The sequence below is a fragment of the Poeciliopsis prolifica genome, unplaced genomic scaffold (genome assembly GCF_027474105.1).
Source record: "Poeciliopsis prolifica strain line A6 unplaced genomic scaffold, Auburn_PproV2 SCAFFOLD103, whole genome shotgun sequence".
Lineage (NCBI taxonomy): Eukaryota > Metazoa > Chordata > Actinopteri > Cyprinodontiformes > Poeciliidae > Poeciliopsis > Poeciliopsis prolifica.
In genome coordinates this window covers 298,015-320,608 of record NW_026562478.1, presented here as the reverse complement: position 1 = coordinate 320,608, position 22,594 = coordinate 298,015, and the positions used below count along the sequence as shown (strand labels likewise).

Sequence of the window (22,594 nt, the reverse complement as noted above, 5' to 3'; positions counted from 1 at the left end):
AACAACAGGGAAAATCCAGATGATAGGTCAATTCACAACATCTGAGATAAAATGAGGCACACCTGTTGAGGCATTTAAATTATGCTTCTTTGAAGAGGTTAGGATAGATTTACAGTCTACACAGAACTTGTTTAAAAATTTTTTTGCACAAAATCATTCTTTGATAATGAGCTTTAGACTGCTAAGTTTTGCTTATTTTGAGCTGCTTTAGGATGTTTTGTCACTTTAAATCCAAGTAAGCTGCTGCTGGCCACGCTGCCAAACTCAACATTTACACTCACATTTGAAAAAGGCTGCAAACAGACGCACATTTACACAACCGTATATCTTTGAAAAGCAAATGTGGGGCCTCCTGCATAACCAGTAAGAATGCAGCAAGTGGTTTCTGGATAGTAAATTAGCAACAAAACACTTGTCTTTTCCAGCAGCCATTGTACAGGACATACAGTGGTAAAACCAGCTGACCAAATGTGGTGGAGGTCAGCTTGGGTTGCTAGGTAACATAGGCCACCAATTGTGATTTAACAATTGGAAGGTTTTTGAAACGATTCATTTTCCAGACACCAAAAATATTAAATTATTGCCCAAAAAAAAAAAAAAACATCTGGGTGCTTTTTTAAGCGTTTGGACTGTTTTTAGAAGCAGACCCAAATGGAAAAATGTGCAAAAAGTGAACCTTATACAATATATCTCCTTAAAGAAAAACTGTCAAGATATCAGGTAGAGAAGGTTCCACATCCCTGCGTTCAGTTAGGTGGTTAAGAAAGAGTCTCGTACCAACATGTGCTGAAATGCCGCTCAGTGACGAAGAAGCCACGACTCCAAAACGATGTAAGATTTCCCAAGATGTCGTCCAAACAAACAAGTTTACCACCAGAGTGGCTACAAAGTTCTACAAAGTCGTTTTGGCGTGGCCAACACAAAACCCTGAACTCAGTTTCATAGAGAATCTGTGTGCAGACCTGAAAAGGTGTGGGCGAGCGACACGGCCGGTCTACAAACCTGACCCAGTTCCACCGGTTCTGACAAGAGGAATGGACAAAAACTCCAGCAAACCGCAGTGAAAAGCTTATGGAAGGAAACCCAAAGTAATATCTGATATTGCATGTGTTCTCAAACTTAAATTCCTCATTAGGACATCTAAAGCAAATAAATTATGAATATCTTGAGGTGAAAAACTGTGTTTATGAAACAGGCATTGTTTTAAGATCAGGCAGGTAACTTAATCAAATAAAGTCATATTAATTAAAGTATGATACACATCCTGGTGAGTCTTATTTGACTAAAAACACCTTTTGCAAATAACCTTTAAACAGGTAATAAAACATTTCCCATTAGGTTCAAATTTCTGTGTTTAAAAATAGTTTTCTATTGGTCTGATTTAATATTCTAATCTTAAATGTTGTGTTTTTCAGTAACTGTTAGAAAATTATCATAAATAAGAAAAATAAAGGTATTCAAATTAACATTCACTCTTCGTTGAGGTGCAGTTCACTAAATTCATCTTTTATTAAACTGATGTAACAACATTATGCATAGGTATAAGTTGCTTGTTGTGATTTCTCTGTTTTTTTTCTGTCTTTCTGAAGGTTTAGAGGCAGACTTCTATGGTGTTGATTTTTTTTTCTCTCTTAAATCACTTCACTTTAAACCTTTTCCAGAAATGTTGGCCTTTTTCTATTCACTGTGTCCATTACATTAAAAAAACAAAGCCATTTCTAAAAATGTTTCATATATTTCCAGTGAAAATTGAGATAAATGGTGTTAAAATATCAGGGTTTGTCCAATTAATCCATATAATCTGTTTTACTTTTCTGTAAATTGCTCTCCTAAAAAAAGTAAGTCAAATAACCACCAAATTATTTATTAGAAATAATTATTCTCCTGCAAGCCTAGAAGAAGTAAAACAGATATTAATAAAATACTTCCTAAATCATAAAATAATTTTGCTTTCTATTTCTTAAGCTTCCACCGAAGAAAAAAATCCTAAATATTTTGTTCAGTTTAAATGTGCAACCTGAAGATGTCTTCCAGAAGTAATTCTGCTATTTCACAAACATAAACAAACGTCAGTAAACAACGTATCTCTGACAGTATCGGTGATGTTTCCATTAACAAAACAAAACATCCAACATAACACATCTGTGTTTTTATCAAAATGCAAACTACTTGCCGCAAAAAGCCACTGAGGGAAGTCCTGGAACTGTCTGTGCATTCAGCTACACAGGATGGTTTCCTAAATCATTTGTTTGTTGGTGTGAATATTTAACCATCTGGTTCTAAACCCAGCTATCCCATATACTGAACAGGGTCAGAAGCAGCTTAAACTTTACATTCAGGCACAACTCAAAACCACATAATTTGTGAATCTCTCAGGTCAGACAAACACCATAGGAAAATAGGGTCGGAAGTTCTCTGGATTTAATTAAAGGACGATTCCCTCATTAGGGCGTTTTGTCCCTCTGCTGCAACAGCAAAGTGACATAACAACAAGACAGGAAGTGGAAGACGAGTCCGAAACGACCTCAGGATTCCTCCACTTCGTATAGACTCAATAACCCCCAGGATTCGCTTTGTGAGGACAGGTTATGGCGTTGAGTTTCTATGTTCAAACACGTCTTTGGACCAAGGACAATAACAGAAATGTCACACAATGTCCCCTTCATTAGAAAAGTTCTTATAGGCAAGATGAAACCAAAAAACGCTTCAAAAACAAAAACTGGTCGTCTTGAGGTCTATTAAAGGATGCATAAGGTTCAACCTGGTCATGTCTCCAGTTCGCCGTAACCATCCATGGCTCTCCAGGCCTAATATTGCCTCCACGGAGCCACAGATTCGCATATAAACATAGTGATGACAACTGCAATTCAATATTTCGAGCAGCATGAATTTACAGCCAGAAACCAAACAGTCGGAAGACATTGATATGTTAACTGGCAACATGGTTTTGATCGGCTCTGGTGTCACATAAAGTAATATATGAGGACTTTCTGTTATTAGCCATCCAATATGAATACCTGAAAAGAACAGTTTGTGATCCCTGATGCATTTCTCATCTAACTAAGAAATAAACAAAGTGTAAACACTTAAACACATAGTAAATAATTTCTAAGCAAGTTCACTGTTAAAAAGAACTGGAGGTCCAGAGGAAAACCACTGTATTAAATCATTGCTGAAACTACCAGTGATATAAGTTGTTAGGAACCCAATGGTCATCAACCTTCTCTGTCTTTTCCATCATCACAAAGTCCTAAACCAATCCACAAGGACCAGTTTCAACATATATTACTATAGAATATATAGCATGATTTAGAAATAAACAACAATGGATGTTTGAGACCTAGTTCATACACAGCCACATATCTAAATCCATTTATATGGACTTTGGATTTTCATTCACCAGAAAGAGCAGTTTAATATCTTTGAAAACAATTATTTATAAAAATTCAGACCAATGTGGAGAGTTCAGAAAACTCTATATTGGAGATTTAGGGTCCCACACATTACCATCTGCGACAAATTATTCGCCAATATATCCACATCTTTGCTTTGACATGAATCCCAATCGACGTCTTCTGTTGTGTTAACTTTATATTCTCAGCATATATTTCTGTTCATACAAACGAACCTCCTGGCGCCATATTTAAATCCTAACAGGAAGTCAAGGTTGTTTTGAAGGAATCTGATTAGTTAACAGAGGTTGTAGCATTGCTCTTCACTGCCCCCTAGTGGTTTGGCATGTTAAAAACAATAATTAGAGGAAAATGTGGGTTCTATTTTATCCCTTCTGACCGCCAGAGGCGGTGCTTCAAGCACTGAATGATCATTCTTGCGCATGCGCAGGTCGAGTACTAATGACAACAAAGTCACCTGTGACCTGCCGGGGACCCACGTGACTCTATATAGTCAAATGACACCGGGCGTTCAATCCCTTTTTTTCTTCTCGCGAGCAGGTGTGTTGAGACCAGGTGTGTGGTTGTGTGAAGCTAGTTGCTTCTGTGTACCACTGCTGTCATAGCTGCTTGTTGCTAGTAGCCCCGTGACCTAATTTGGTCGGAGCTGCGGGCACAAGTCTCGCACACCAGGGGCTGCACAAGCTGTTTTACCCCTTTACCAGATCCGGGCATCGCCTCTCTTATTTATCCCTCCTGATGAGGCTTTCCGGCCCAATGTTCGTTGTCCGCGGCCTCAGTGCCGTATTACTGATGACCTTCTCTGCAAGGCCTATGACTCTGGGGCCTGCAAGGGCCAGATTGGGAACTCTCTCTCCCATCTTCTGCTGGCCCTGTCTTCCTCATTGGAATGTGTTCCACTGGACCACGCCATGCAAGGCTTGGTTGATGCGTCTCTGCAGGCCTTTGCTCTCATGACGAGGGAGCTTGGGCAGACACTCTCCACGGTGGTTCACGCTCGCCACCAGTTCTGGTGCCGGGTCAGAGATTGGTCCAACGACCTGCTCCTGATCAGGGGAACCGGGCTCAAGACCAAGCTGGGGCCGGGGCATCTCACCCCTTTCGAGCCGCACAGTCTGGCCGGTGTCCTCCCAGGCCGTTGAAGGGCCGGGGGGCCCGCAGGTGATGCCTTAGGGCCAGCAGTCGGTTGTTTTACCCCAGGAAAGTTCGACTTCGGGGCTGCCCACACACCGGACTTGTGGGTGTTGTCCACCCTGTCCCAGGGGTACCGCCTTCAATTCCGCTGCCGGCCGCCCGTCCCTGGCCGGGTCAGGATGACTGTGATCTGCGACCCGGTGAAAGCACAGGCACTGAACCGGGAAATCTGCACGCTGTTGGACAAGGGTGCTATAGTGCCTGTGGACCCCCTGCTGGATCCTGGGGGGCTTTATTCCATGTATTTTCTGGTTCCCAAGAAGACTGGGGGTCTATGTCCGGTCTTGGACCTCAGGGGCCTGAATGTGTACTTGAAGGTAATGCCCTTTCATATGCTGACCATCAAGGAAGTGTTGCAAGCAATTTCCCTGGGCGATTGGTTCACTTCCATAGATCTCAGGGATGCTTATTTTCATGTTCCCACATCAACTTCCTGGAATTGCAGGCTGTGTTTCTGGCTCTCCGCAGCTTTCTTCCAGGCTTACGGAGGAAGCATGTGCTGGTGAGGTCAGACAACACCTCTGTGGTTTTTCACATCAACCACCAGGGGGGGACCAGGTCCAGGAAACTGTTTTACTTGACTCAGCGGCTCCTGATCTGGGCAGCCCCATGCTTGGCCAGCCTCAGGGCAGCCTACATTCCCGGGCCACAGAACGTGTCGGCCGATTTTCTATCCAACGTCAGAAGCCGTTTCCAGGCAAATGGAAACTTCACCGGGAGGAGGTGGAGTACATCTGGAAGGCTTTCGGCAGGGCGGACGTGGACCCGTTTGCCTTGAGGGACGCATTTCACTGTCCCCTTTGGCTCTCCTTGGACAACAGCGGTCCTCCGGGCCACGATGCGCTGGCACACGACTGGCCCCGGACCCTCCTTTATTCCTTTCCACCATTCAGCCTACTTTTCCAGACTCTCCTGAGGATTCGTCAGAAAGGGCACAGGGTTCTGCTGGTGGCCCCCCTTCTGGCCAGCAAGGACTTTGTTTCCTCTCCTTCGCGAGCTCAGCTCAGGCTCGCCAATGTGTCTCTCCTCCAGGAGAGATCTTCTTTCCCAGATGGGGGTCGGATTTTGCACCCCAAACCGGACCAGGCCCAACTCTGGATTTGGCCCCTGCAAGGCTGGGATCCACTTTCTCCAGATACACTGGGTCGGTAGAGCGTACAATGGCTAATGCATGGGCACCATCCACGCGAGCTGTCTATGCTAACAAGTGGGCGGCCTTTGCGACCGGTGCCATGAAAAAGAGCGGGATCCGATGCAGTGTTCGGTCTCTGACATACTGACATTCCTGCAGGAATTACTGGATCGGGGAAGGTCTCCATCTATCTTGAAAGTGTACGGGATGAAATAGAACGAAAGTTACTACTGTAACTACGGTTCTATGAATCCCGGATGACCGCCAGAGTCGGTTGGTCCCTCGGAATCCTTGCTCTTCGCAAGAGGGTGGAGGGATTGAACGCAGGGTGTCATGTGACTATATAGAGTCACCTGGGTCTCCGGCAGGTCACAGGTGACTTTGTTGTCATTAGTACTCGACCTGCGCATGCGCAAGAATGATCATTCAGTGCTTGATGCACCGCCTCTGGCAGTCATCCGGGATTCATAGAACCGTAGTTACAGTAGTATCTTTCGTTCATGTGGATGAAAACATTTCCGTGATATTTTTTAAAATATTGTGGCGGAGATATTAATTTGTACAAAGACACTGCTACATGTGTACAAGCCTGTAGTTCTTTTCCTGGTTCAACAAACCTACGGGTGTTTTCACAACTGATAGTCCAGGAGACTCAGTTCAGTTGGGGTCCAAAATTTCAACATTTGTTATATTTTCAGCTGCTGTGGTTCTCTTTCTCCTTTGCACTGATTCAGACGAACCGAACCAGCAGAGCGAGCTGTTTGTCTCCTCGCCTGTGAGTGCGCTGCACCAAGAACCGCTGAAGGACACAACATGAAAACCTCAGACAAAGACACTGAGTGCAATTTCCTCCTTCACCAAATGTAAACAGAAACGGAGCTGCATCAGATTTGGAATTTCTCTTATGTTTTTGGCTAAAGACCACGAGTCATTTCTACCGCTAATGCTATTCTAGAGCGTTTATTTTGGTTGTATTTACCCAGAATGCCCTGCGTTGTAATACAGTTCCTGCTTTCGAAGCGGTCTCTAGTCTTAGCACATATGCATTCAAACCAGAACAGTGTTCACTTCAGCCAAACCAAGACCGAGGTTTGAAGGCAGAACAGTCACATCAGAGTGTGATACACATTCACATCTCCACAAATGAAACAGACTTTTTAGGCAAACTAAACTTTTTAGGCAAACTAAACCAGACTTTTTTTGTTCCCAAACTTAGATCACAACTCCAAACTGCATGCACCCTGCCTTTCAATGAGTGGCTCTTCAACAGGCTACTCCAGATGGCATTTGGGTTGGATGTGATAGTTTGTCTTAACCCTGCTTCGTGTTTCAGGTGCGTTTCTGCTCCAATCCACCTGATCCTAATGACTGCATTGGCTCTTCAGCATGGCATCCAGCTGCAGAAACCTGATAATCAGCAACTGATGTAAGTCAGCTGTGTAGCAGTACCAGAGCTGAGAGAAGCTGAACAATGCAGAACCAAGGCATGACATAAGTACTGTTTAAAAATGTATTTAAGATTCATTTTAACTCATTACTGTGCTTTTTATGCTAACGGAACAATTTAGAGAGACAATAGAAAGAGAGTTTGAATTTACAAGTTAAGTCCACGCATTGGGATATCAGCCAGAAAATAACTTAGTTTCAGTTTCCATGTAGATCATGTTAATATCTGAATGAATCGCATTCAAACCAGATAAGCCCATAAATATGTTATTCAATAACATTTGTGTTACATGGACATCCAGCTGACTTATTTTTCAAATAAAGGGTTTAATAGAGAAAAAAAATTATGTTTCACAAAATAAATGTAAATTTGACCATGGATAAAAGTCAACAAATTAAAAAAATGTTACCTTTGAAATAAAGGGGGTGGGGATTAATTTTTGTGGCAGCTGTAGTTCGAGCTAATCAGTTATCTGTAGAGCAGTGTTCAATTATACAACTGCGGCACAGTGTGCTTTAAAGGTATCAATATTGCAAATGATTAAACTAGTAAACACACACACACACACACACAGATCTATCTCTCTCTTTATATATATATATATATATATATATATATATATATATTCTAAATAACTACAACAATAAAATAGAAATTCCTACACATTGATATACAAATGATACAAATATTTTAAAAAGTCAAATAAGTTTTTGAATAGGTATTTGCTGAAATTGACTAAACCACAAATATTTCCTTATATATTATTTAAAAATTAAAACAGACACGGAACAATACATAAGGGATAATTATTCTTCTTGCCAATCTGAATGTCTGCATGTTTGATCTGATTTTGAAAAGCCCTTGAGCAACAATATTCCTGCAGGTTTGGTGCTCCTGCACACCTGATTTAAATAAATGGCTCATTAACGGGATTCTGCACAACTGGAGGAAAGGTGGAGGAGGAGACAGAACCATCTGGATCATCTTCCTGCAGATGCAGGACTTTCAACAACTTAAGATGGACATGCAAATGAGTGATTCGTTTTTTCTCTTAAATTGAAATATTTTAAGCCGTTTTATGTTAGACTGGACCCAGCCGTAAGAAGAAACACCAAACTGACACCACAAATCTCAGCCCAGTCTGTCCGACTCGCAGCAGTTTCTATTCGGGTTCAGAGAACCACATGCAGGAGAAAACGAGCTGTATTTACCCTGGATACGGTGAGATCGGTCATCAGCTGCTCAAAGGCCCGCGTCTCCTCTGCTTGCTTCTGGTTGTGCAGCGCGATCTTCTCGCTGAACTTCCTCGGGTTGGAGCCACCTGTGCCCGCGGAGCCGGACATTGTGCGGGCCGCAGTTTAAAAACTTTAGCGGGGGGTAGAAAAGTGGAAGTCCGTTCTGGAGATGAGGCGGCCGGCTGTTTATCTTCCAAAACCTCTCTGAGACGGCAGCTGCAGACCCATGAGAGTCCCTGGAAACACTCCGCACATGAGCGGCAGTACCAAGTTGCCGCAAACTGACTCCGTTCAACTGGTCGTGCTAACGCGGCTAAGCTAACGTTAAGCTGTCATAAAAGTTATCTCCCGATTACTTGTAACGGAATAAATTAAAACTCTGCTGCTGTCTTAATGTTTGGAAATTATTCACCCTTAGTTTCGAGAATAAATTGATAAACACAGCAACTTATCTGCGTATTTAACTTCATATTAGCGCATTTCAACAAACTACTTGTTTAAATGTTAGGATGACGTTAGCATGTTGCTAACATAACACAACCGAACGAACAGCAGCAGCTAACCCCTCTAGCTAAGCTGCTAAACGGACCATGTCTGTAATTTTAACAACGTATCCTTTTGTTGTCTTCCTCTGCTGAAAAAACTAACAAGTTTTTAACCTCTTCGGCTAAAATGCTGCGCCAAAACAGCGACGCTTAAACAGTTTCAACAAGTGTCCGTTGGTCCCGCATTCATTGACTTGATACAATTTCCACCTTATTTCTCCTAAAGTGAGAATAATTGGCTCCCAAACTGTCCGTGTGCGACGCAATCCACGCTGGTAGTTGGGATAGATATATCACGGCTCTCCACAGAAGAGGCGAGTCCCGAGTTAATCCACGGACAGCGCAGAGATCTCAGACAAACTCCGGTCCGACGACTCCATGAAGATAAACAAAGCAGCGCGGACGGAAACGCTCGTCTTTTCCTCGCCAATATCACACTTTTTAAGAGGTCGTTGATTTCCTAAAACGGCACAGATGTTCTTTAGTTCATGAGTCCAGGAATGACAGAGCTAGAAAACGGCAGTGAGATCCACAGGCTTGTTATTCCCTCATACTGCTGCTGCCTGCGAGAAAAACATTACCTCGTTAAACTCTGTCGACGCTGCCAGTGGCCACAAGAGGGAGACAAAGTCACCTTAATGAACCTGCTTTGGCTGATTAACCATTTCATTCTGGGATCCAAAAATTGTTTTTCCTCTTTTTAGTCTCGACTTTTGGTATATATAAATACACTGCTTAAAAAAATTTAGGGAACACTCAAATAACACATCCTAGATCTGAATGAATGAAATAAATATGAAAATAATTTCCACCTGTTGTCTATTCCATTTGCACAACAGCAGGTGATATTGATTGTCAATCAGTGTTGCTTTCTAAGTGGACAGTTTGATTTCACAGAAGTTTGATTTACTTGGAGTTATATTGTGTTGTTTGAGTGTTCCCTTTATTTTTTTTTTAGCAGTATATATATATTTGGGTTTTTTTTCCCCCAACATGTACTTAAAAAAATCTTTACATGCAATTAAAATAACGATATATCAACTTGCTCTTGTTCCATTAACTCCTCATTTAAGTCTTTAGACTCTCCTCCCTGACCTTGTTTGACACTAAAACAAAATAAATGTACTTTCAAAAAGTATATAAATATGTTAAGATTATCCTGAACAAGCATGTGGACACAGTGCAAAGGAACCACTACCTTTCATCTCAGTTCTGTATGTGCCTCAACCTGTCAATCAGAAAGATGCAACCTATTAATAGGCACTAACACGAGCTTTTAAGAGTGGCATTAAAATCCACACACATACAAGGAAACTGCTTCTGAGATATCAATGATGCATTCATAACCTGAATACCTGCAACATTTCCTCCTGTGATTGCTCCTCTTATTGTCTGTACTTCCTGATTCACTTTTCTTGTCTTTTGTAATTATCAGATCTTCCAGACATCTTTATTAAAAAGTTCATGAATCAGCCTCAACACAGAAGTTTCTCCCATCCAAATTAAGCCAAAATATTTCAATTTTTCAAAACAGACTCATTAATTGCAGACCCATTTCAGTTCCAAACTGATTGCAGCCACACGGAGAATCACTAAACCAAGTTGTGAGATTGTTGCTGTGTAGAACCGAGATAGGATTTTCTGGACCTCAGACTGGTTTACTGAATGTTTTAGACCCTGCTTTCCAGTCTTCTGGACAAGCATATGAGATGTCTTCATTGTTGGGGTTGCTGCAGTACTGTAGCAACCGTTTATATAGAGTGGATAGATAAATTATCCTATAACTATGAATCTGAGCAGAAAACAGTCTAGGCGAAACAGCCATGGATCGAGGAGACCAATTAATCCGTTTCCAATGTGGGAGAAAGTCAGAGTACCTGGAGAAAACCCATCCATGCACAGGGAGAACATGCAGAAAGACTCCCACTGCGGTTTGAAGCCAGGAGCTTCTTTCTGCAAGGCAACAGTGGTACCAGCTGCAGCTCTTTATTAATTAATATTATCCAATAGTCACAAATCAAGCAAACCTACCTCAGGAACAACCACAATGCATTGAAAGAGCTTTATTCTAAAACAGGAAGAGTACATCACAGTCTGGGCTGCAGACAGCGCCACCGACTTACACAGACTGAAAATTTTACGTCCGGATGACTGAGTCCACACAGAGTCCGGGTTTCAGGCGAAATCAAATCATCGCCGAGGAAAACTGTTTGGTGTACAGTGCCATCTGCTGGACTCCCCCTCCCCACATTTTATCAAAGTAATACTGAACATCCTTGAGCTCATGCAAGAGATCCGTCTCAGGCTTAGCAAACATAAGCTATCGTTTAATGGAAACTGACAACATATAAAATATAAATAAAGACAACTTTGATGCATTTTTCATTTAAAATACAACAGAGTCTTTGCAAATCAGCACACGTCTTCACTGCAGCAATCATAGACCTGCTTTAATCAGAAGATAAATGAACTAAAGTGGATATATATTCAAATATATAAAATAATGTGTCAAAAAGCTGATCGAGTCCATCTGAGCAAAAGTTTGGACTGCTTCAAGAAACATGGAAAACACTAAGAGGTCAGATTAGTGCCAATATTTATTGTCCATATGTCTAAAAAAGTGAAATATTTAGATTTTCTTATCAAATATTTACCACTTTTGTACAGTTAGGAGTGAATGTCATACCAAAAAAAGTTGAGCTAATTTATCTTTTTCCCTTCAAAACATATTTCTGTTAGAAGCAGCAGAAAGAAGAGCTCAGTGTTTCAACATGCTGCCATGTATTTTTCTACTGATGCTCAATGAATCTGGATTGACTGGGTAAACTGACGACTGGGGGGAAAAAAAGCATCTTTACATAAAATAATCTCAATAAATCAAAGCCCGTGTACAAGATATTCAGAATAATTCAATCAAAAATACAAATCTGACTTTGCTGCAGCTATGCAATTAGATGCATGGAAAACTTGGACAAAAGAGCGCATGGAGACGCACCTGATATATTTATTAAAAAAAAAACAAAACTAATGCACAGAATTTTGCATAGGCAGAAATGAGAGGTGCAGTGAGGGCAGGCGTTAAGGCAGCCCCCAGGTTCTGTTTCATTTCAGTGTCTGTAGCTCTTTGCTCCTTTTCTTTTCTTTCCATTTTCAGTAGAATTTCTTGTTGAGCAGGAAGATGAGCAGGTTGACGTTGACGGTGGCTTTGTCGAAGAGCTTCATCACCGCCACGCCTTCGTACTGCAGCTGGAGGAGATCCTGGCAGACAAACAAAGACAAAAACGTTCAAAACATGTAAAACTTTCGCAGGGTTTCATCAGCACACATCAAATTTATGCAGAAATTTACGTTGATATGCAACGAATTCTGAATGATTCTTGTCTTTATTGCTTGGAATGGTTCAGTTTGTCCACATGCTTTACAAGATTTGACCCCATTTTCCTGAAGACGCGTCCAAATTGGTAAAGCTCTGATCTTTCACATCACCAGATTATTCCTGGACTTTGTCTCTGGATTTCTTTGGAGATTTGACTTTCATCATGATGATTCACTAACAACTGCTGATTCAAAAAGACACTGACATCACATCTGCAGAGAGATTTGGTATAAAAATAATCCATGTCCAATTTTAATAGATTTTTTTCTGCCTTTATTTTCCAAGAAAGAAATTACAAATTACAGAAAGGATTTTCAGAAAGTGGCTTTTATTTCAAACATTCCTTTTTTGAGTTGCTCAACTAAAATATGGAAATTTTTGTATAAATACTAAAATTTAGTCATAATATTAGCAGAAAATGATGCAACTTTACCAGAAAAGAATTATAAAAATGCCAAGAAAAAGGTTTTCATTAAAAAAATCTTCTATAAAATTATCTGGAGCTGATGTGAGCAGCTCAGTCCGAGTTTTTCTTTCTTCAAAACAGACACAGCTGTTTTTACGACTGTTTCAAGCTACTGCCAAAAATAACTTAATGTGTTAAAAGATTCAATATCCGTAAAACCTAAACTACAAGATGCTCAACATTCCTCTGTTGTTATTTTTCATGTTGGATTTTTTTAATAAAACGACTTTATTATCTTAAAATTACAACTTTATTCTTGTAATAATATGACTTTATTTTACTAGTTAGAACAATTAAATAAAATTGTAGCTTGGTTCAAATATTCGACTATTAACCTGAATTTAAAGTATTTATATTTTGTAAATAGAAGACGTAAAACACGCCAAGCTATGAAAATCCAAAAAGTGCATTGAAGAAAAAAAAAAATCCAGATTTTTGATAACTGGAATCCTCCAAAACCAAAAATCTGATTAATCCATGAAACTGATTTATCTCTAACCCCCGACATGCAGCCAAATGGTCATTTTGCGTCGTTTTAACATGAACAAAATTAGTTTTTAGGCAACAATATTTTGAATTAGTCTGCGTCAGATTGTTCTGTTGAAAACCGGATCAGGAAGGTGGAGTTGCTGCCGCGCCTCCTGGTTTGCTGACATGCAGAGCAGTACCTGATATTCTAATGGTAACGTCTCCAAATGCACGCCCATGAACTTGGCCTTCACGTCGAACACGCCAACCGTCTCGGAGGGAGAAATCTCAAAGATCGCATTCTTATACCTGCAATGGGAAAAACAGATTCACTCAGGAAGAATCTGATAGAAAACACAGCGAAGAACTCAGCCTTTTAAAACGGGATGCGTTAAAACCAAAAGGCCGATTTGTTGAGCTGCAGTTCTTCACTCACTGGCTGGGCTGCAGATCATCAATTGAGATCAGAACTCCTTTCTCCTTCAGCCGAGCTGCTGTGTACTTCTGGGCAATCTGCTTACTCTTCTTGGTCTTGTTGTCGCCTGGTTTCCTTGACAACCTGACAGGAAAACATGAAGTACCCTTTCAGAATAAAGTTTATAAGAGGTTTTTAGGCTCTTGATGAGTTTTCTGTAGTTGATGTGTTTGACACACATCCTTATTCTGCTACTGGCTTCGTTGTAAAAGTCTCCAAATGAAAACATTTTTTTAGAGTAGATCAAAAAACAGCATTTCACCTGATAACAACATGCATTTATGCAAAACTTAATCAGAAATTTATAACTTTAAACCCAACTTGTCTGCAAATGAGTGTCTCTTTTGACCTTCCACAAAAGCTCTCGATGCAAAGACATAAATATTAAGAAGAACTAGAAAGTATTTTTATTTCAGATATAATAAAAATGCAAGTTTTTCACTAGTTTTCATTTATTCTTGCAATATTTACGTTGAATTTCCACAAAGAATGACACTAAAAGAATTCGTAAAATGTTTTTAGATCTGACTTGTCATTAGGTTGGAATCTGTGTACTTATTTATTTTTACATATTTTTCATCTCTCAGAGAAAAGGTCCATCCTTCTTTTTTTGCTCAATTTTATCATTAACTTTGTCATGACACTTTTAATATAAAGTTGACATTATTCAAAATGTCTTCGTTACGACAGCTCGACACTGACCAAGAAATTATGATCCGATATAAATTTGTTATAAAAGTATTACTGATTAAACTTTAGTTTGATGTTATTAAAGTTAAAGTTTAATCAGTAATACTTTCATACTATTTTAAGCTCTACAGAAGGAGCAGAGGCTTTTTGGGGCCTCCAACGTGTTTTTGGCCCTCGTGGCTTTAAGGAGGATCACCTGCAGGACTCCAGCTATGACGTCTACTTACTTGCCCTTGCTGGCCAGGTTGTCCATGCACGTCTTGATGTACTGGTTGTAGGAATCGATCTGCATGTTGTAGAAGGTGGTTTTTGAATTCAGGCCCGAGTTGGTCTGCTGAAGCTTCACCAGCTCGGCTTTCCTGCGCTGCCGATACCGTCTCTGGTTCCTGATGTCCTGCAGCGCACACACACACAGACACACAGCATATTAAAACCAGGGTAAAAATGTGAGCCTGGTATTTAGGTATTTCAGAATAGTTTAATTTTATTTCATCTGGATTTTTTGTTTCTCTCATTCAGTTAGTTTTCATTAGTTTTTAGAGTTTTTTCTTTCTTTCTAGCAAAAGCTGGATGTTAAAAAAATCCTCACTCTGGTCTTAACTAGACTTTCTTTGATGGAAAGTTTTATTTACAGAGACATCATTATTTATCATATATGTTGTTTCTGTTTTGTTTTATTTATTTTAGCTATTTGAGAGTGTTACATGTTTATTAGAATTAACTGAAATATGTGTCAATATTGACGAGCCTTTTTGCTGGTTTTTATTAGTTAAATGTTGTTTTTCTTTATTAGTTATGTAAGTAGTTTTTTTTTTTTCAAATTTTGGTTAATATTTAGATGCAGAGTTCAAAAACGTTTAAGTCTTGTACTGTGATTATGTTTACATTGATTGGGGAATGAATATTGAACCAAATATATTTATTCAAATATTGACTGGTGTTTAATCTGCCGCCATTTTGGAGATTAAACATAAACTGCTTGAGTGGGGAAAATCTAAATCAATTTCACATCCGTTCAAAATATCAATAAATAGATTAAAACACTAAGACAAACGACATTATAGCTATAATTCTAGTAGGTTTAGTCTTATAAAAGCACAATATAGCTTTTTCACCCGTTTATTACTGTTTTTATTTATTTCAGAAAACAAAAATGTTTAATTTCAGTTTTCATTATTTTGCTAACTGATTGAAACTGAGCCGGCTGTTATTTAAACCCCACAGATAAAGGGTTTATTTTTCTGACCTTGGCGATGTCGTTGATGAGGTCCTGGTAGCGGTTCTCCGGGTGGACCTTCCCGAGCTCGGCCAGCCGCTGCAGGTTGCTCTTGATCTTGTCCTTTTTGCCCTGCAGGGTCAGGCTGTCGTCCACCACCGGCTTCACCTGCTTCATCTTCTCTGGGGTCTTTGCATCCCTGATGGCTCTCCTCTGCATGGCTCGCTGGTACTCCGCTTCCTGAAAGCACAAAAACAACAAGGCCTCAATTACTGCATGAAAAATGTTAACCTGGTTGCAACTTTTGGGCTTTTAAGGCCTGAAAACACAACGTGCAACTGCAACAATTGTTAGAAATCTCTGGGATTTGTTCACTAATGAGGGGAAAGATGAAGAGGTACCACAGGAAGGCCTTCCCAGAAGCTGATTTATCCATTTCAGAACCAGGTTAAATGTGTGTTTTGGATTGTTTTCCTGTTGGGACTGCACAGCATTCTGGGGTTTGTAGGCTTTAGATGCCTAGCAACAACCTGTTGAGTAACCTGCGCAGCAGCAGTTTCAGGTTAAGCTACTTTGCCTCGAACTACTTAAAATTTAAAAAAAACAATGCAGTGGAATGAAAATTGTGGATACATTAGCACAGGTCACACCACCAGTTTGGCTGTGTTTCAGATATTTAAAATACAAAACTAATCAATAATTATTGATTAAACTAAACATTTTCAAGGCTAGCAAAAATGTGATTGTGCTAAAAGAAAACTTTGCTCATATTGGCTCATTAGCTAAAGTACATAACTGGATACTTGTGTTTTTATTTAGCCAGATATTAATGCAGGTAATTGAAGAATAATTTGATTTTCTGAAGGTCTCTTTTCTTGGATTTTGGCTGCTTTTATGGCTTGTTTCCCCAAACTGTGATAACATCCTGTGTGCTAAAAAGCAAAATGAGGAAAGAAGATGTGTCAGTACGAAAAAATGACTGGGACTGTCTGGTTAAAAAAACAGAAGTTATCAAAACATCAGGAGTTGTTCAACACTGGATATAATTGATTAGATGGAAATTTACAGCTGATAAACAGCAGAGAAATCAGGATAACTAATGACAGAACGACTCCATGAAGGAATTCCTCTGGGTCTGAAATTTGCCAGTTTTCAAAAAGAGGATGTTGCCTAATAGGTGGGAAGTGCAACTCTGTTTGCACATTATACGTCACAAAGTGAAGTCAGCATTTGTCTTCAAGCATGTTAAGTTCCCATTTTGTGCCTCAAGGTAACGCTGTAGTTTTCCACTCTAATCAAAGAAACAAACGCTGTGGACATGGCTAAATGCTGGGCGCCCTCTGGTGTCTGTTTGAAGCAATGACTCAAATCATTCATTTTCACCACATCCAACCTGCTCTGGAGACGCTGTTGAATCCAGGATCTCAGTCAGCGTCTCCCCAGGCTGGAACCGGATGACATCCACAATGAGCCTCTTGGTGCTGGAAACAATAAAACCAAGATGAAAATGTTTCTGATTACGCTTCAGTGAATCTTGCTGTTGGGGCCAAACTCACTTGAGCAGGAGAGTCTTGGCGTCCATCTCTGTATTGGCCTCACCGGGAACGTCAAACTTGTTGGTGAGCGTGAGTGAGACCTCTGTCTTTCCCATCAGCTCTTTGTTGGGATCGTCCGGAGGAAGAGGATTTTCACCTGACAGACAGATGGAGGGCAGAAACTGCTCTCAATAAACAATGTAGCCAAATCATATAAGTAAAGTGGTGATCATTTGATGAAAATAAAATAACAAAAATCAATATTTTTGGTTCATTCTGTGGTTTTTAGCCTTGCAGGAGACATAGTATGCTTCCTTTAACTATTTAGCATATGTGTAAGGGAAATACAAAACATGTTCATGACACTTTTTTTTTTTTTTCACAAAATCTGTCTGGGATGAGATTTTAGTCTCCTCAGGTCTGCCTAGTTTGAGCTCCTTTCAGAATAACCTATTTTAGGGCGTCTTATCACTTTAAACCCTGCTGCTGGCCACGCCCCCCATTTAAACATTTACACTCGCACATGAAAATGGCTTCAAACAGATGCACACTTGTAAAACCGTACATCTTTAAAAAGCATAAGTGGAGCCTCCTGCACAATTAGCAAAAATGCAGCAAGTGGTTTCTGGATAGAAAATAAGCAATAAAACACTTGTCTTTTCCAGCAGCCATTGTACGGCACATATAGCTGAACAACCAGCTGACCAAACGGGCTGCCACTCAGCTTGCGATGTTAGGTAATGAAATGGGCTTCACTTGTTTTCCCGACACAAAAAAACATGAACTTATTACCAAAAACTGGCTGAGTGTTTTGTTTGTTTTAGTTTTTAATCTATATTTAGAAGCAGTAGAAACCCAAACGGAAGTGCAAAAATGTGCAAAATATAAATTTCTGCATAATACGGCCACTTTAAAATCTGGTTTGACGTTTAGGGCCAGAACAGAGGAGGGACAATTTGAAATAATCTGGTCATTTTAATCCACTCACCAATAAGAGACTCCACAGTGGGAACTTCCCCCAGGTCCGTGAGCAGCTCATGGATGGGGTCATTGTGTTCAGGTGCAATGGCGTCCTGGTGATCCAGCAGCAGCTAACAGAACACAAAAGATTACTAGTTGTAATCAACTAATCATGGAATAATCAATTTTAGAACGTGGTGATTCAAACTCACAGTGTGAGTGTTTATAATCTCTCCAATGGAGATGTAGATGACAGGTTTGGTGACCGTGACCAAGTCTGAGTACTGGTCCACATTGAATTTATCTTCAAGGGAGGGAACGTCACATGCAGCCAAAAAGAAACGCCTGTGAAAGAAGGAGAAAATAATGAGTTTGAAAAAACAAAAGGAACATTTTCAGCAGTAATATTCAGAAGTGTTAAGATTTGACACCTGAACTTCTGATGGGAGGAGCTGAGATATTCGTTGATGGGGTTGAGGTGAGCGTTATCTCCCAGGAACATCTTGTTGGACGCAGCGTGCTGAAGCATCTTGGCCACAGAACCCAGGTTCCTTCTTTGCTCAGTGGTAAGCTGACCACCAGCAGACACCTCAATAATGTCGAAGGCATCAGGTGCTACAATAGCAGGGTTCATGTAGCGGTAATACAAAAGGTTCCCCACAATCTGCAAAGTTCAAACGGCTCCATCACTTCAATGATGATACTCAGAATAATTTAGTGCAAATTATTATTTTTCCCATTTTACAAGACCTTTAGCATAAGTATGGACAGTTCAGTCAATGCTTCAGAGAGATGCAGAAATGTCTAAATGATAGAGAGGAGCATGAAAGAAAGCCGAAAAAGGTGGCTTGGCTCACCTTAGTGTCAGCAGAGATAAGGGAGCAGCTGAAAATCGACAGAGAGAAACTGGAGCTGGTTGGAAACATGGAAGGAAGAGGGCAACACCAGAAGAAGATAAAGGAAAGAGATGTGTAACAAAGAAAGGCAGAACTGGAAGAAAATGAGCATGAAAACTGTTAAATGAGTGGCAGCAGTAAATTGAAGTCAATGGGTTGGAGATAATGGGTCAATTAAACACTGGATGTCAAAATCAGTTTAAAACTAATATTCACTGCTGATTACTATGATAATTATTGTTACCATATGATGAGTCACAGTTCATCATTATGATTAATGCAAACATTTGCATAAAGGCTTCAATAGTTAATTAGTGATCAATTACCATAAGATCATCCACAGTTTGTTATGATTAATGCAAACATTAGAATGCCAGCAACTGACAGGAGGATTCTAACATTCATGGTAAATTGTGATAAATGCCTGCATTAGCATGCTGATGTACGCTAACAGCTTAAACATCGTCTGTACCGACATTAGCATATCAGCTTCCACAAGATTATTATGATTAACAGCTACTTAACTATTGTTTAATGCTAACAATAGCGTGCTAAAACCCAAAGTTCATCATGATCAACTTTAGCATGCTAATGTCCATGGTCAGTGGTTATGATTAAACATTAGCATAATAACGTCCACAGTTGGTGTTGAGGTTATGTTTATTGCTAACACCAGAATGCTAGGATCCATCATTTTTATTTTGGTTGACATTAAAAGGCCATTAGCTGTAAGTGATTATTGCTATTAGCTCCAATATCCACAATTGATTTAGATTAATGTCAACTGTAGCAAGGTTAACATCCAGAGTTAGTTATTTTGATTAATGCTAACATTGCTATGCTTTAGTCTAGTTGATTACTACAACTGGTAGTTAAAGAAGCTGAAGATCTCGAGCCTTCAATGAGTTTGTCCTCTACAGTCGAGCCTCCAGAGACCAACTAGCATCTAAAGTTGGTCATTACGACTAACATTAACATCCTAATGTCCATGTCTGTTGTTATTATTAGCCTATTATGCTAACATCCTCAGTTAATTATTGTTACTATTGCTGAAATTCATATGACAACATCAGCATAATTCATTCTGACATTACTGTTTCCCAAAGTTTTTATTTCCAAACTCATTAAGTAGGTAAATCTGAAATTATTTGCCATGCAGCATAAATAAGTTTTTGTTTTGTGGAAACTGACAGAAATAATCTAACAAATTGCAATGCAAACCTTAAGCAGCTCATCCTCCGTAGAATCTGGGAACTTCTCTTGTAAAGTGTCTTTTAGCACCTTGGAGATGAACCGCATTCCATATCTGAGACACACAAGTAACAAAGTGATGTAAAACTGGAAAATCTGACTATGCTGGGGGAAAAAAAATCTTTATTATTTAATATTTTAAAAAGATTTTAAAGATTTTAAATGAGGAACATACGGAATTTTATCCACAGAGACGATTATCGCTGACAGGAATTTATCAGTGATGCTCTTCATGTGCTTGATGGAGGCCTCCAGTCTCGTCCTCACCTCCTCGTGAGACATGGCTTGTTCTGGAGTCACGTCATAAGGCAGCTTACTGTGAACAAGACAACAAAGAAACACAAATAAATCAACAAGTTCAACCAGGAACGGTGGAGTTGGGGAAAAGCTAAAGCAAACTGACTTGTAGTTCTTAAAAAAGAAGATTTTCCAGAGCGACTCTCAGAAACAAAAGGGTAGAAGCTGTCCGTAACTATTCAATCTTCATTTTGAAGTGTTTAGATATGTTTCATTTATTTAATGGCAATACAGACTTTTCAATTGAGAAAGCTATAAATAATTTGACAGCAAAAATGTTTCTTTGAACCACTGATACAAAAAACACATCAACAAAAATATCTGGTCAGTAATTTGTGCAGAAATGTCATATCTTGCAGCTGAATACCAGGAAATAATCATGGACCATTAAACAGTAAATACCTTCATTTTCTCAAAAAAAAAAAAGATAAAGACAACATAGATAATAGATATAAAATAGAGGAATCAGACACTCGGTACTCAGTGGTTCTACCATGTTTAATCAGAATGGAGAGAGCTGATAAAAATAGATATGAGTGTCATCAGCATAGAGGGAGAACAACACACTCCATGAGACAACAAGCTTTTTTGTGTTTCATCAACTACACAAAAAACAAACAAGTTAAAGCAACTCAAAACAAGCCCCATCTTATGATGCAACCCGACCCCTATCTCACCTCGCTTCTCCAGTCTGCGACTCCATCTGGTTCACCCAGCCTTTGTAGATGTCCACTGGGTCCGTCTTGATGTTTAGTGTTTTGTCGTCCATAATCTCTTTGACCACAGGTGCCAGGATCTGCCGCAGTGCGTTCTGTCCTCGAGCGCCTCTGTGGAAGCTCACCACCATCTTGATTACTGTTGGATTTCCTGTTACAATCTCCTTCATCTGGTCCACTTTTGACCTACAAGTAGTTTAACAACATGGTGAGTTAGTAGATACTGATATTGGGATATACCATGTTGCATTAGGTTAACCATACAGGTATTCATCTAAGCACACACACAAAGGTCTCTTAGGCACTCTTTAAAATGGCAAAGACAAGAGAACACAACATTTGTGTAATGCAGATGTGATTTCCGTTTTGTAAGTTGGGAAATGGTTACAGCAAGATTGTTACTGGCATAAACTTGAAAAAATTACAAGGATGCAGAAACAACTGGAACTGTGACAAACAGGAACAAAGTCTCAAGTATACCTTTCCCCCATCCATGACAACCATTAGCTGCCAGCTACATGCTAGCGGGTTGTTTTGGAGGTTTGCCAAGAAAAGGCCTTTTCTGACTTACCATCACAAACGTAATAACATACAGCTTGCTTCCAGGAAAAACGTACAACTTAGCAAAATGTAGAAATATTGAGACATTGTTTTAAACAGTGACATAATCTGTTGAAAGAAACTCGAGATGTCATGATTCTGAGAAACAGGTGAAAATCCAGAGTAAAGCACATCAACAAATTGACACAGGTTAGAAAGTTAGACTGGACAAAACGTTTTTGTATGTTTGCTATTGATCAATTCCTAACAAAATTGGCACCAACGTGGGACTTTACCCGCATTAATTGCTGAGCCACCTGGAATGGAGACTCTCATATTTACAGAGTGCAGAGCCTGTTGGACGTCACGTCTTTCACTTCAGATGCAGACGGCTTTATAAACAGAATGCAACGACCGACTCATAATGCTCCTCAGCATAAACTGACCCATAAAAGAGCCGGAGCTCACTGAGTTAGACAGTAGCAGTCTTCTCTTGTAAAACTAATAGTTATGAGATCAGGACTTTGTTTCTTACTTAATCTCCTCCTGCAGAGCAGTTTTGAAGAGCTTCAGGAGCAGGTACTCCTCCCTCTGGTTTGAGGCATAGTTATACAGGGTGAAGATGACAGAGTCCATGAACTTTGTAGATTTATTCTGTGGCATCTGGAAGATCAACTTGGCCAGATACGTTGGGTTGGTCTACAACGAATCAGACGGAAGGAGATGAGTTACCAGGCAGACA

General features: G+C 39.9%; 2 protein-coding genes across 7 annotated transcripts in view; both read right to left on the bottom strand.

Annotated features, from left to right (window-relative positions):
• Window positions 1-9,561, bottom strand: part of crtc3 (CREB regulated transcription coactivator 3) — a 39,397-nt gene extending 29,836 nt beyond the window's left edge. For all 6 annotated transcript variants that reach the window (XM_055023557.1, XM_055023558.1, XM_055023559.1 and 3 more), the window contains exon 1: window positions 8,398-9,561. In XM_055023557.1, coding sequence (XP_054879532.1) covers window positions 8,398-8,529 — 132 coding nt within the window. In that variant the 5' untranslated portion in view covers window positions 8,530-9,561. The remainder of the gene's footprint in view (window positions 1-8,397) is intronic.
• Window positions 9,562-11,014: 1,453 nt separating this feature from the next.
• iqgap1 (IQ motif containing GTPase activating protein 1) overlaps window positions 11,015-22,594 on the bottom strand; it is a 48,771-nt gene continuing 37,191 nt past the window's right edge. The window contains exons 24-37 of the mRNA XM_055023550.1: window positions 22,388-22,551; window positions 21,274-21,498; window positions 20,475-20,615; window positions 20,270-20,354; window positions 18,584-18,816; window positions 18,365-18,497; window positions 18,181-18,283; window positions 17,214-17,349; window positions 17,051-17,138; window positions 15,688-15,897; window positions 14,669-14,835; window positions 13,713-13,835; window positions 13,477-13,585; window positions 11,015-12,224 (exon numbers count right to left, since the gene is read on the bottom strand). Of these exons, the coding sequence (XP_054879525.1) occupies window positions 12,117-12,224; window positions 13,477-13,585; window positions 13,713-13,835; window positions 14,669-14,835; window positions 15,688-15,897; window positions 17,051-17,138; window positions 17,214-17,349; window positions 18,181-18,283; window positions 18,365-18,497; window positions 18,584-18,816; window positions 20,270-20,354; window positions 20,475-20,615; window positions 21,274-21,498; window positions 22,388-22,551 (2,025 nt within the window). The 3' untranslated portion in view covers window positions 11,015-12,116. The remainder of the gene's footprint in view (window positions 12,225-13,476; window positions 13,586-13,712; window positions 13,836-14,668; window positions 14,836-15,687; window positions 15,898-17,050; window positions 17,139-17,213; window positions 17,350-18,180; window positions 18,284-18,364; window positions 18,498-18,583; window positions 18,817-20,269; window positions 20,355-20,474; window positions 20,616-21,273; window positions 21,499-22,387; window positions 22,552-22,594) is intronic.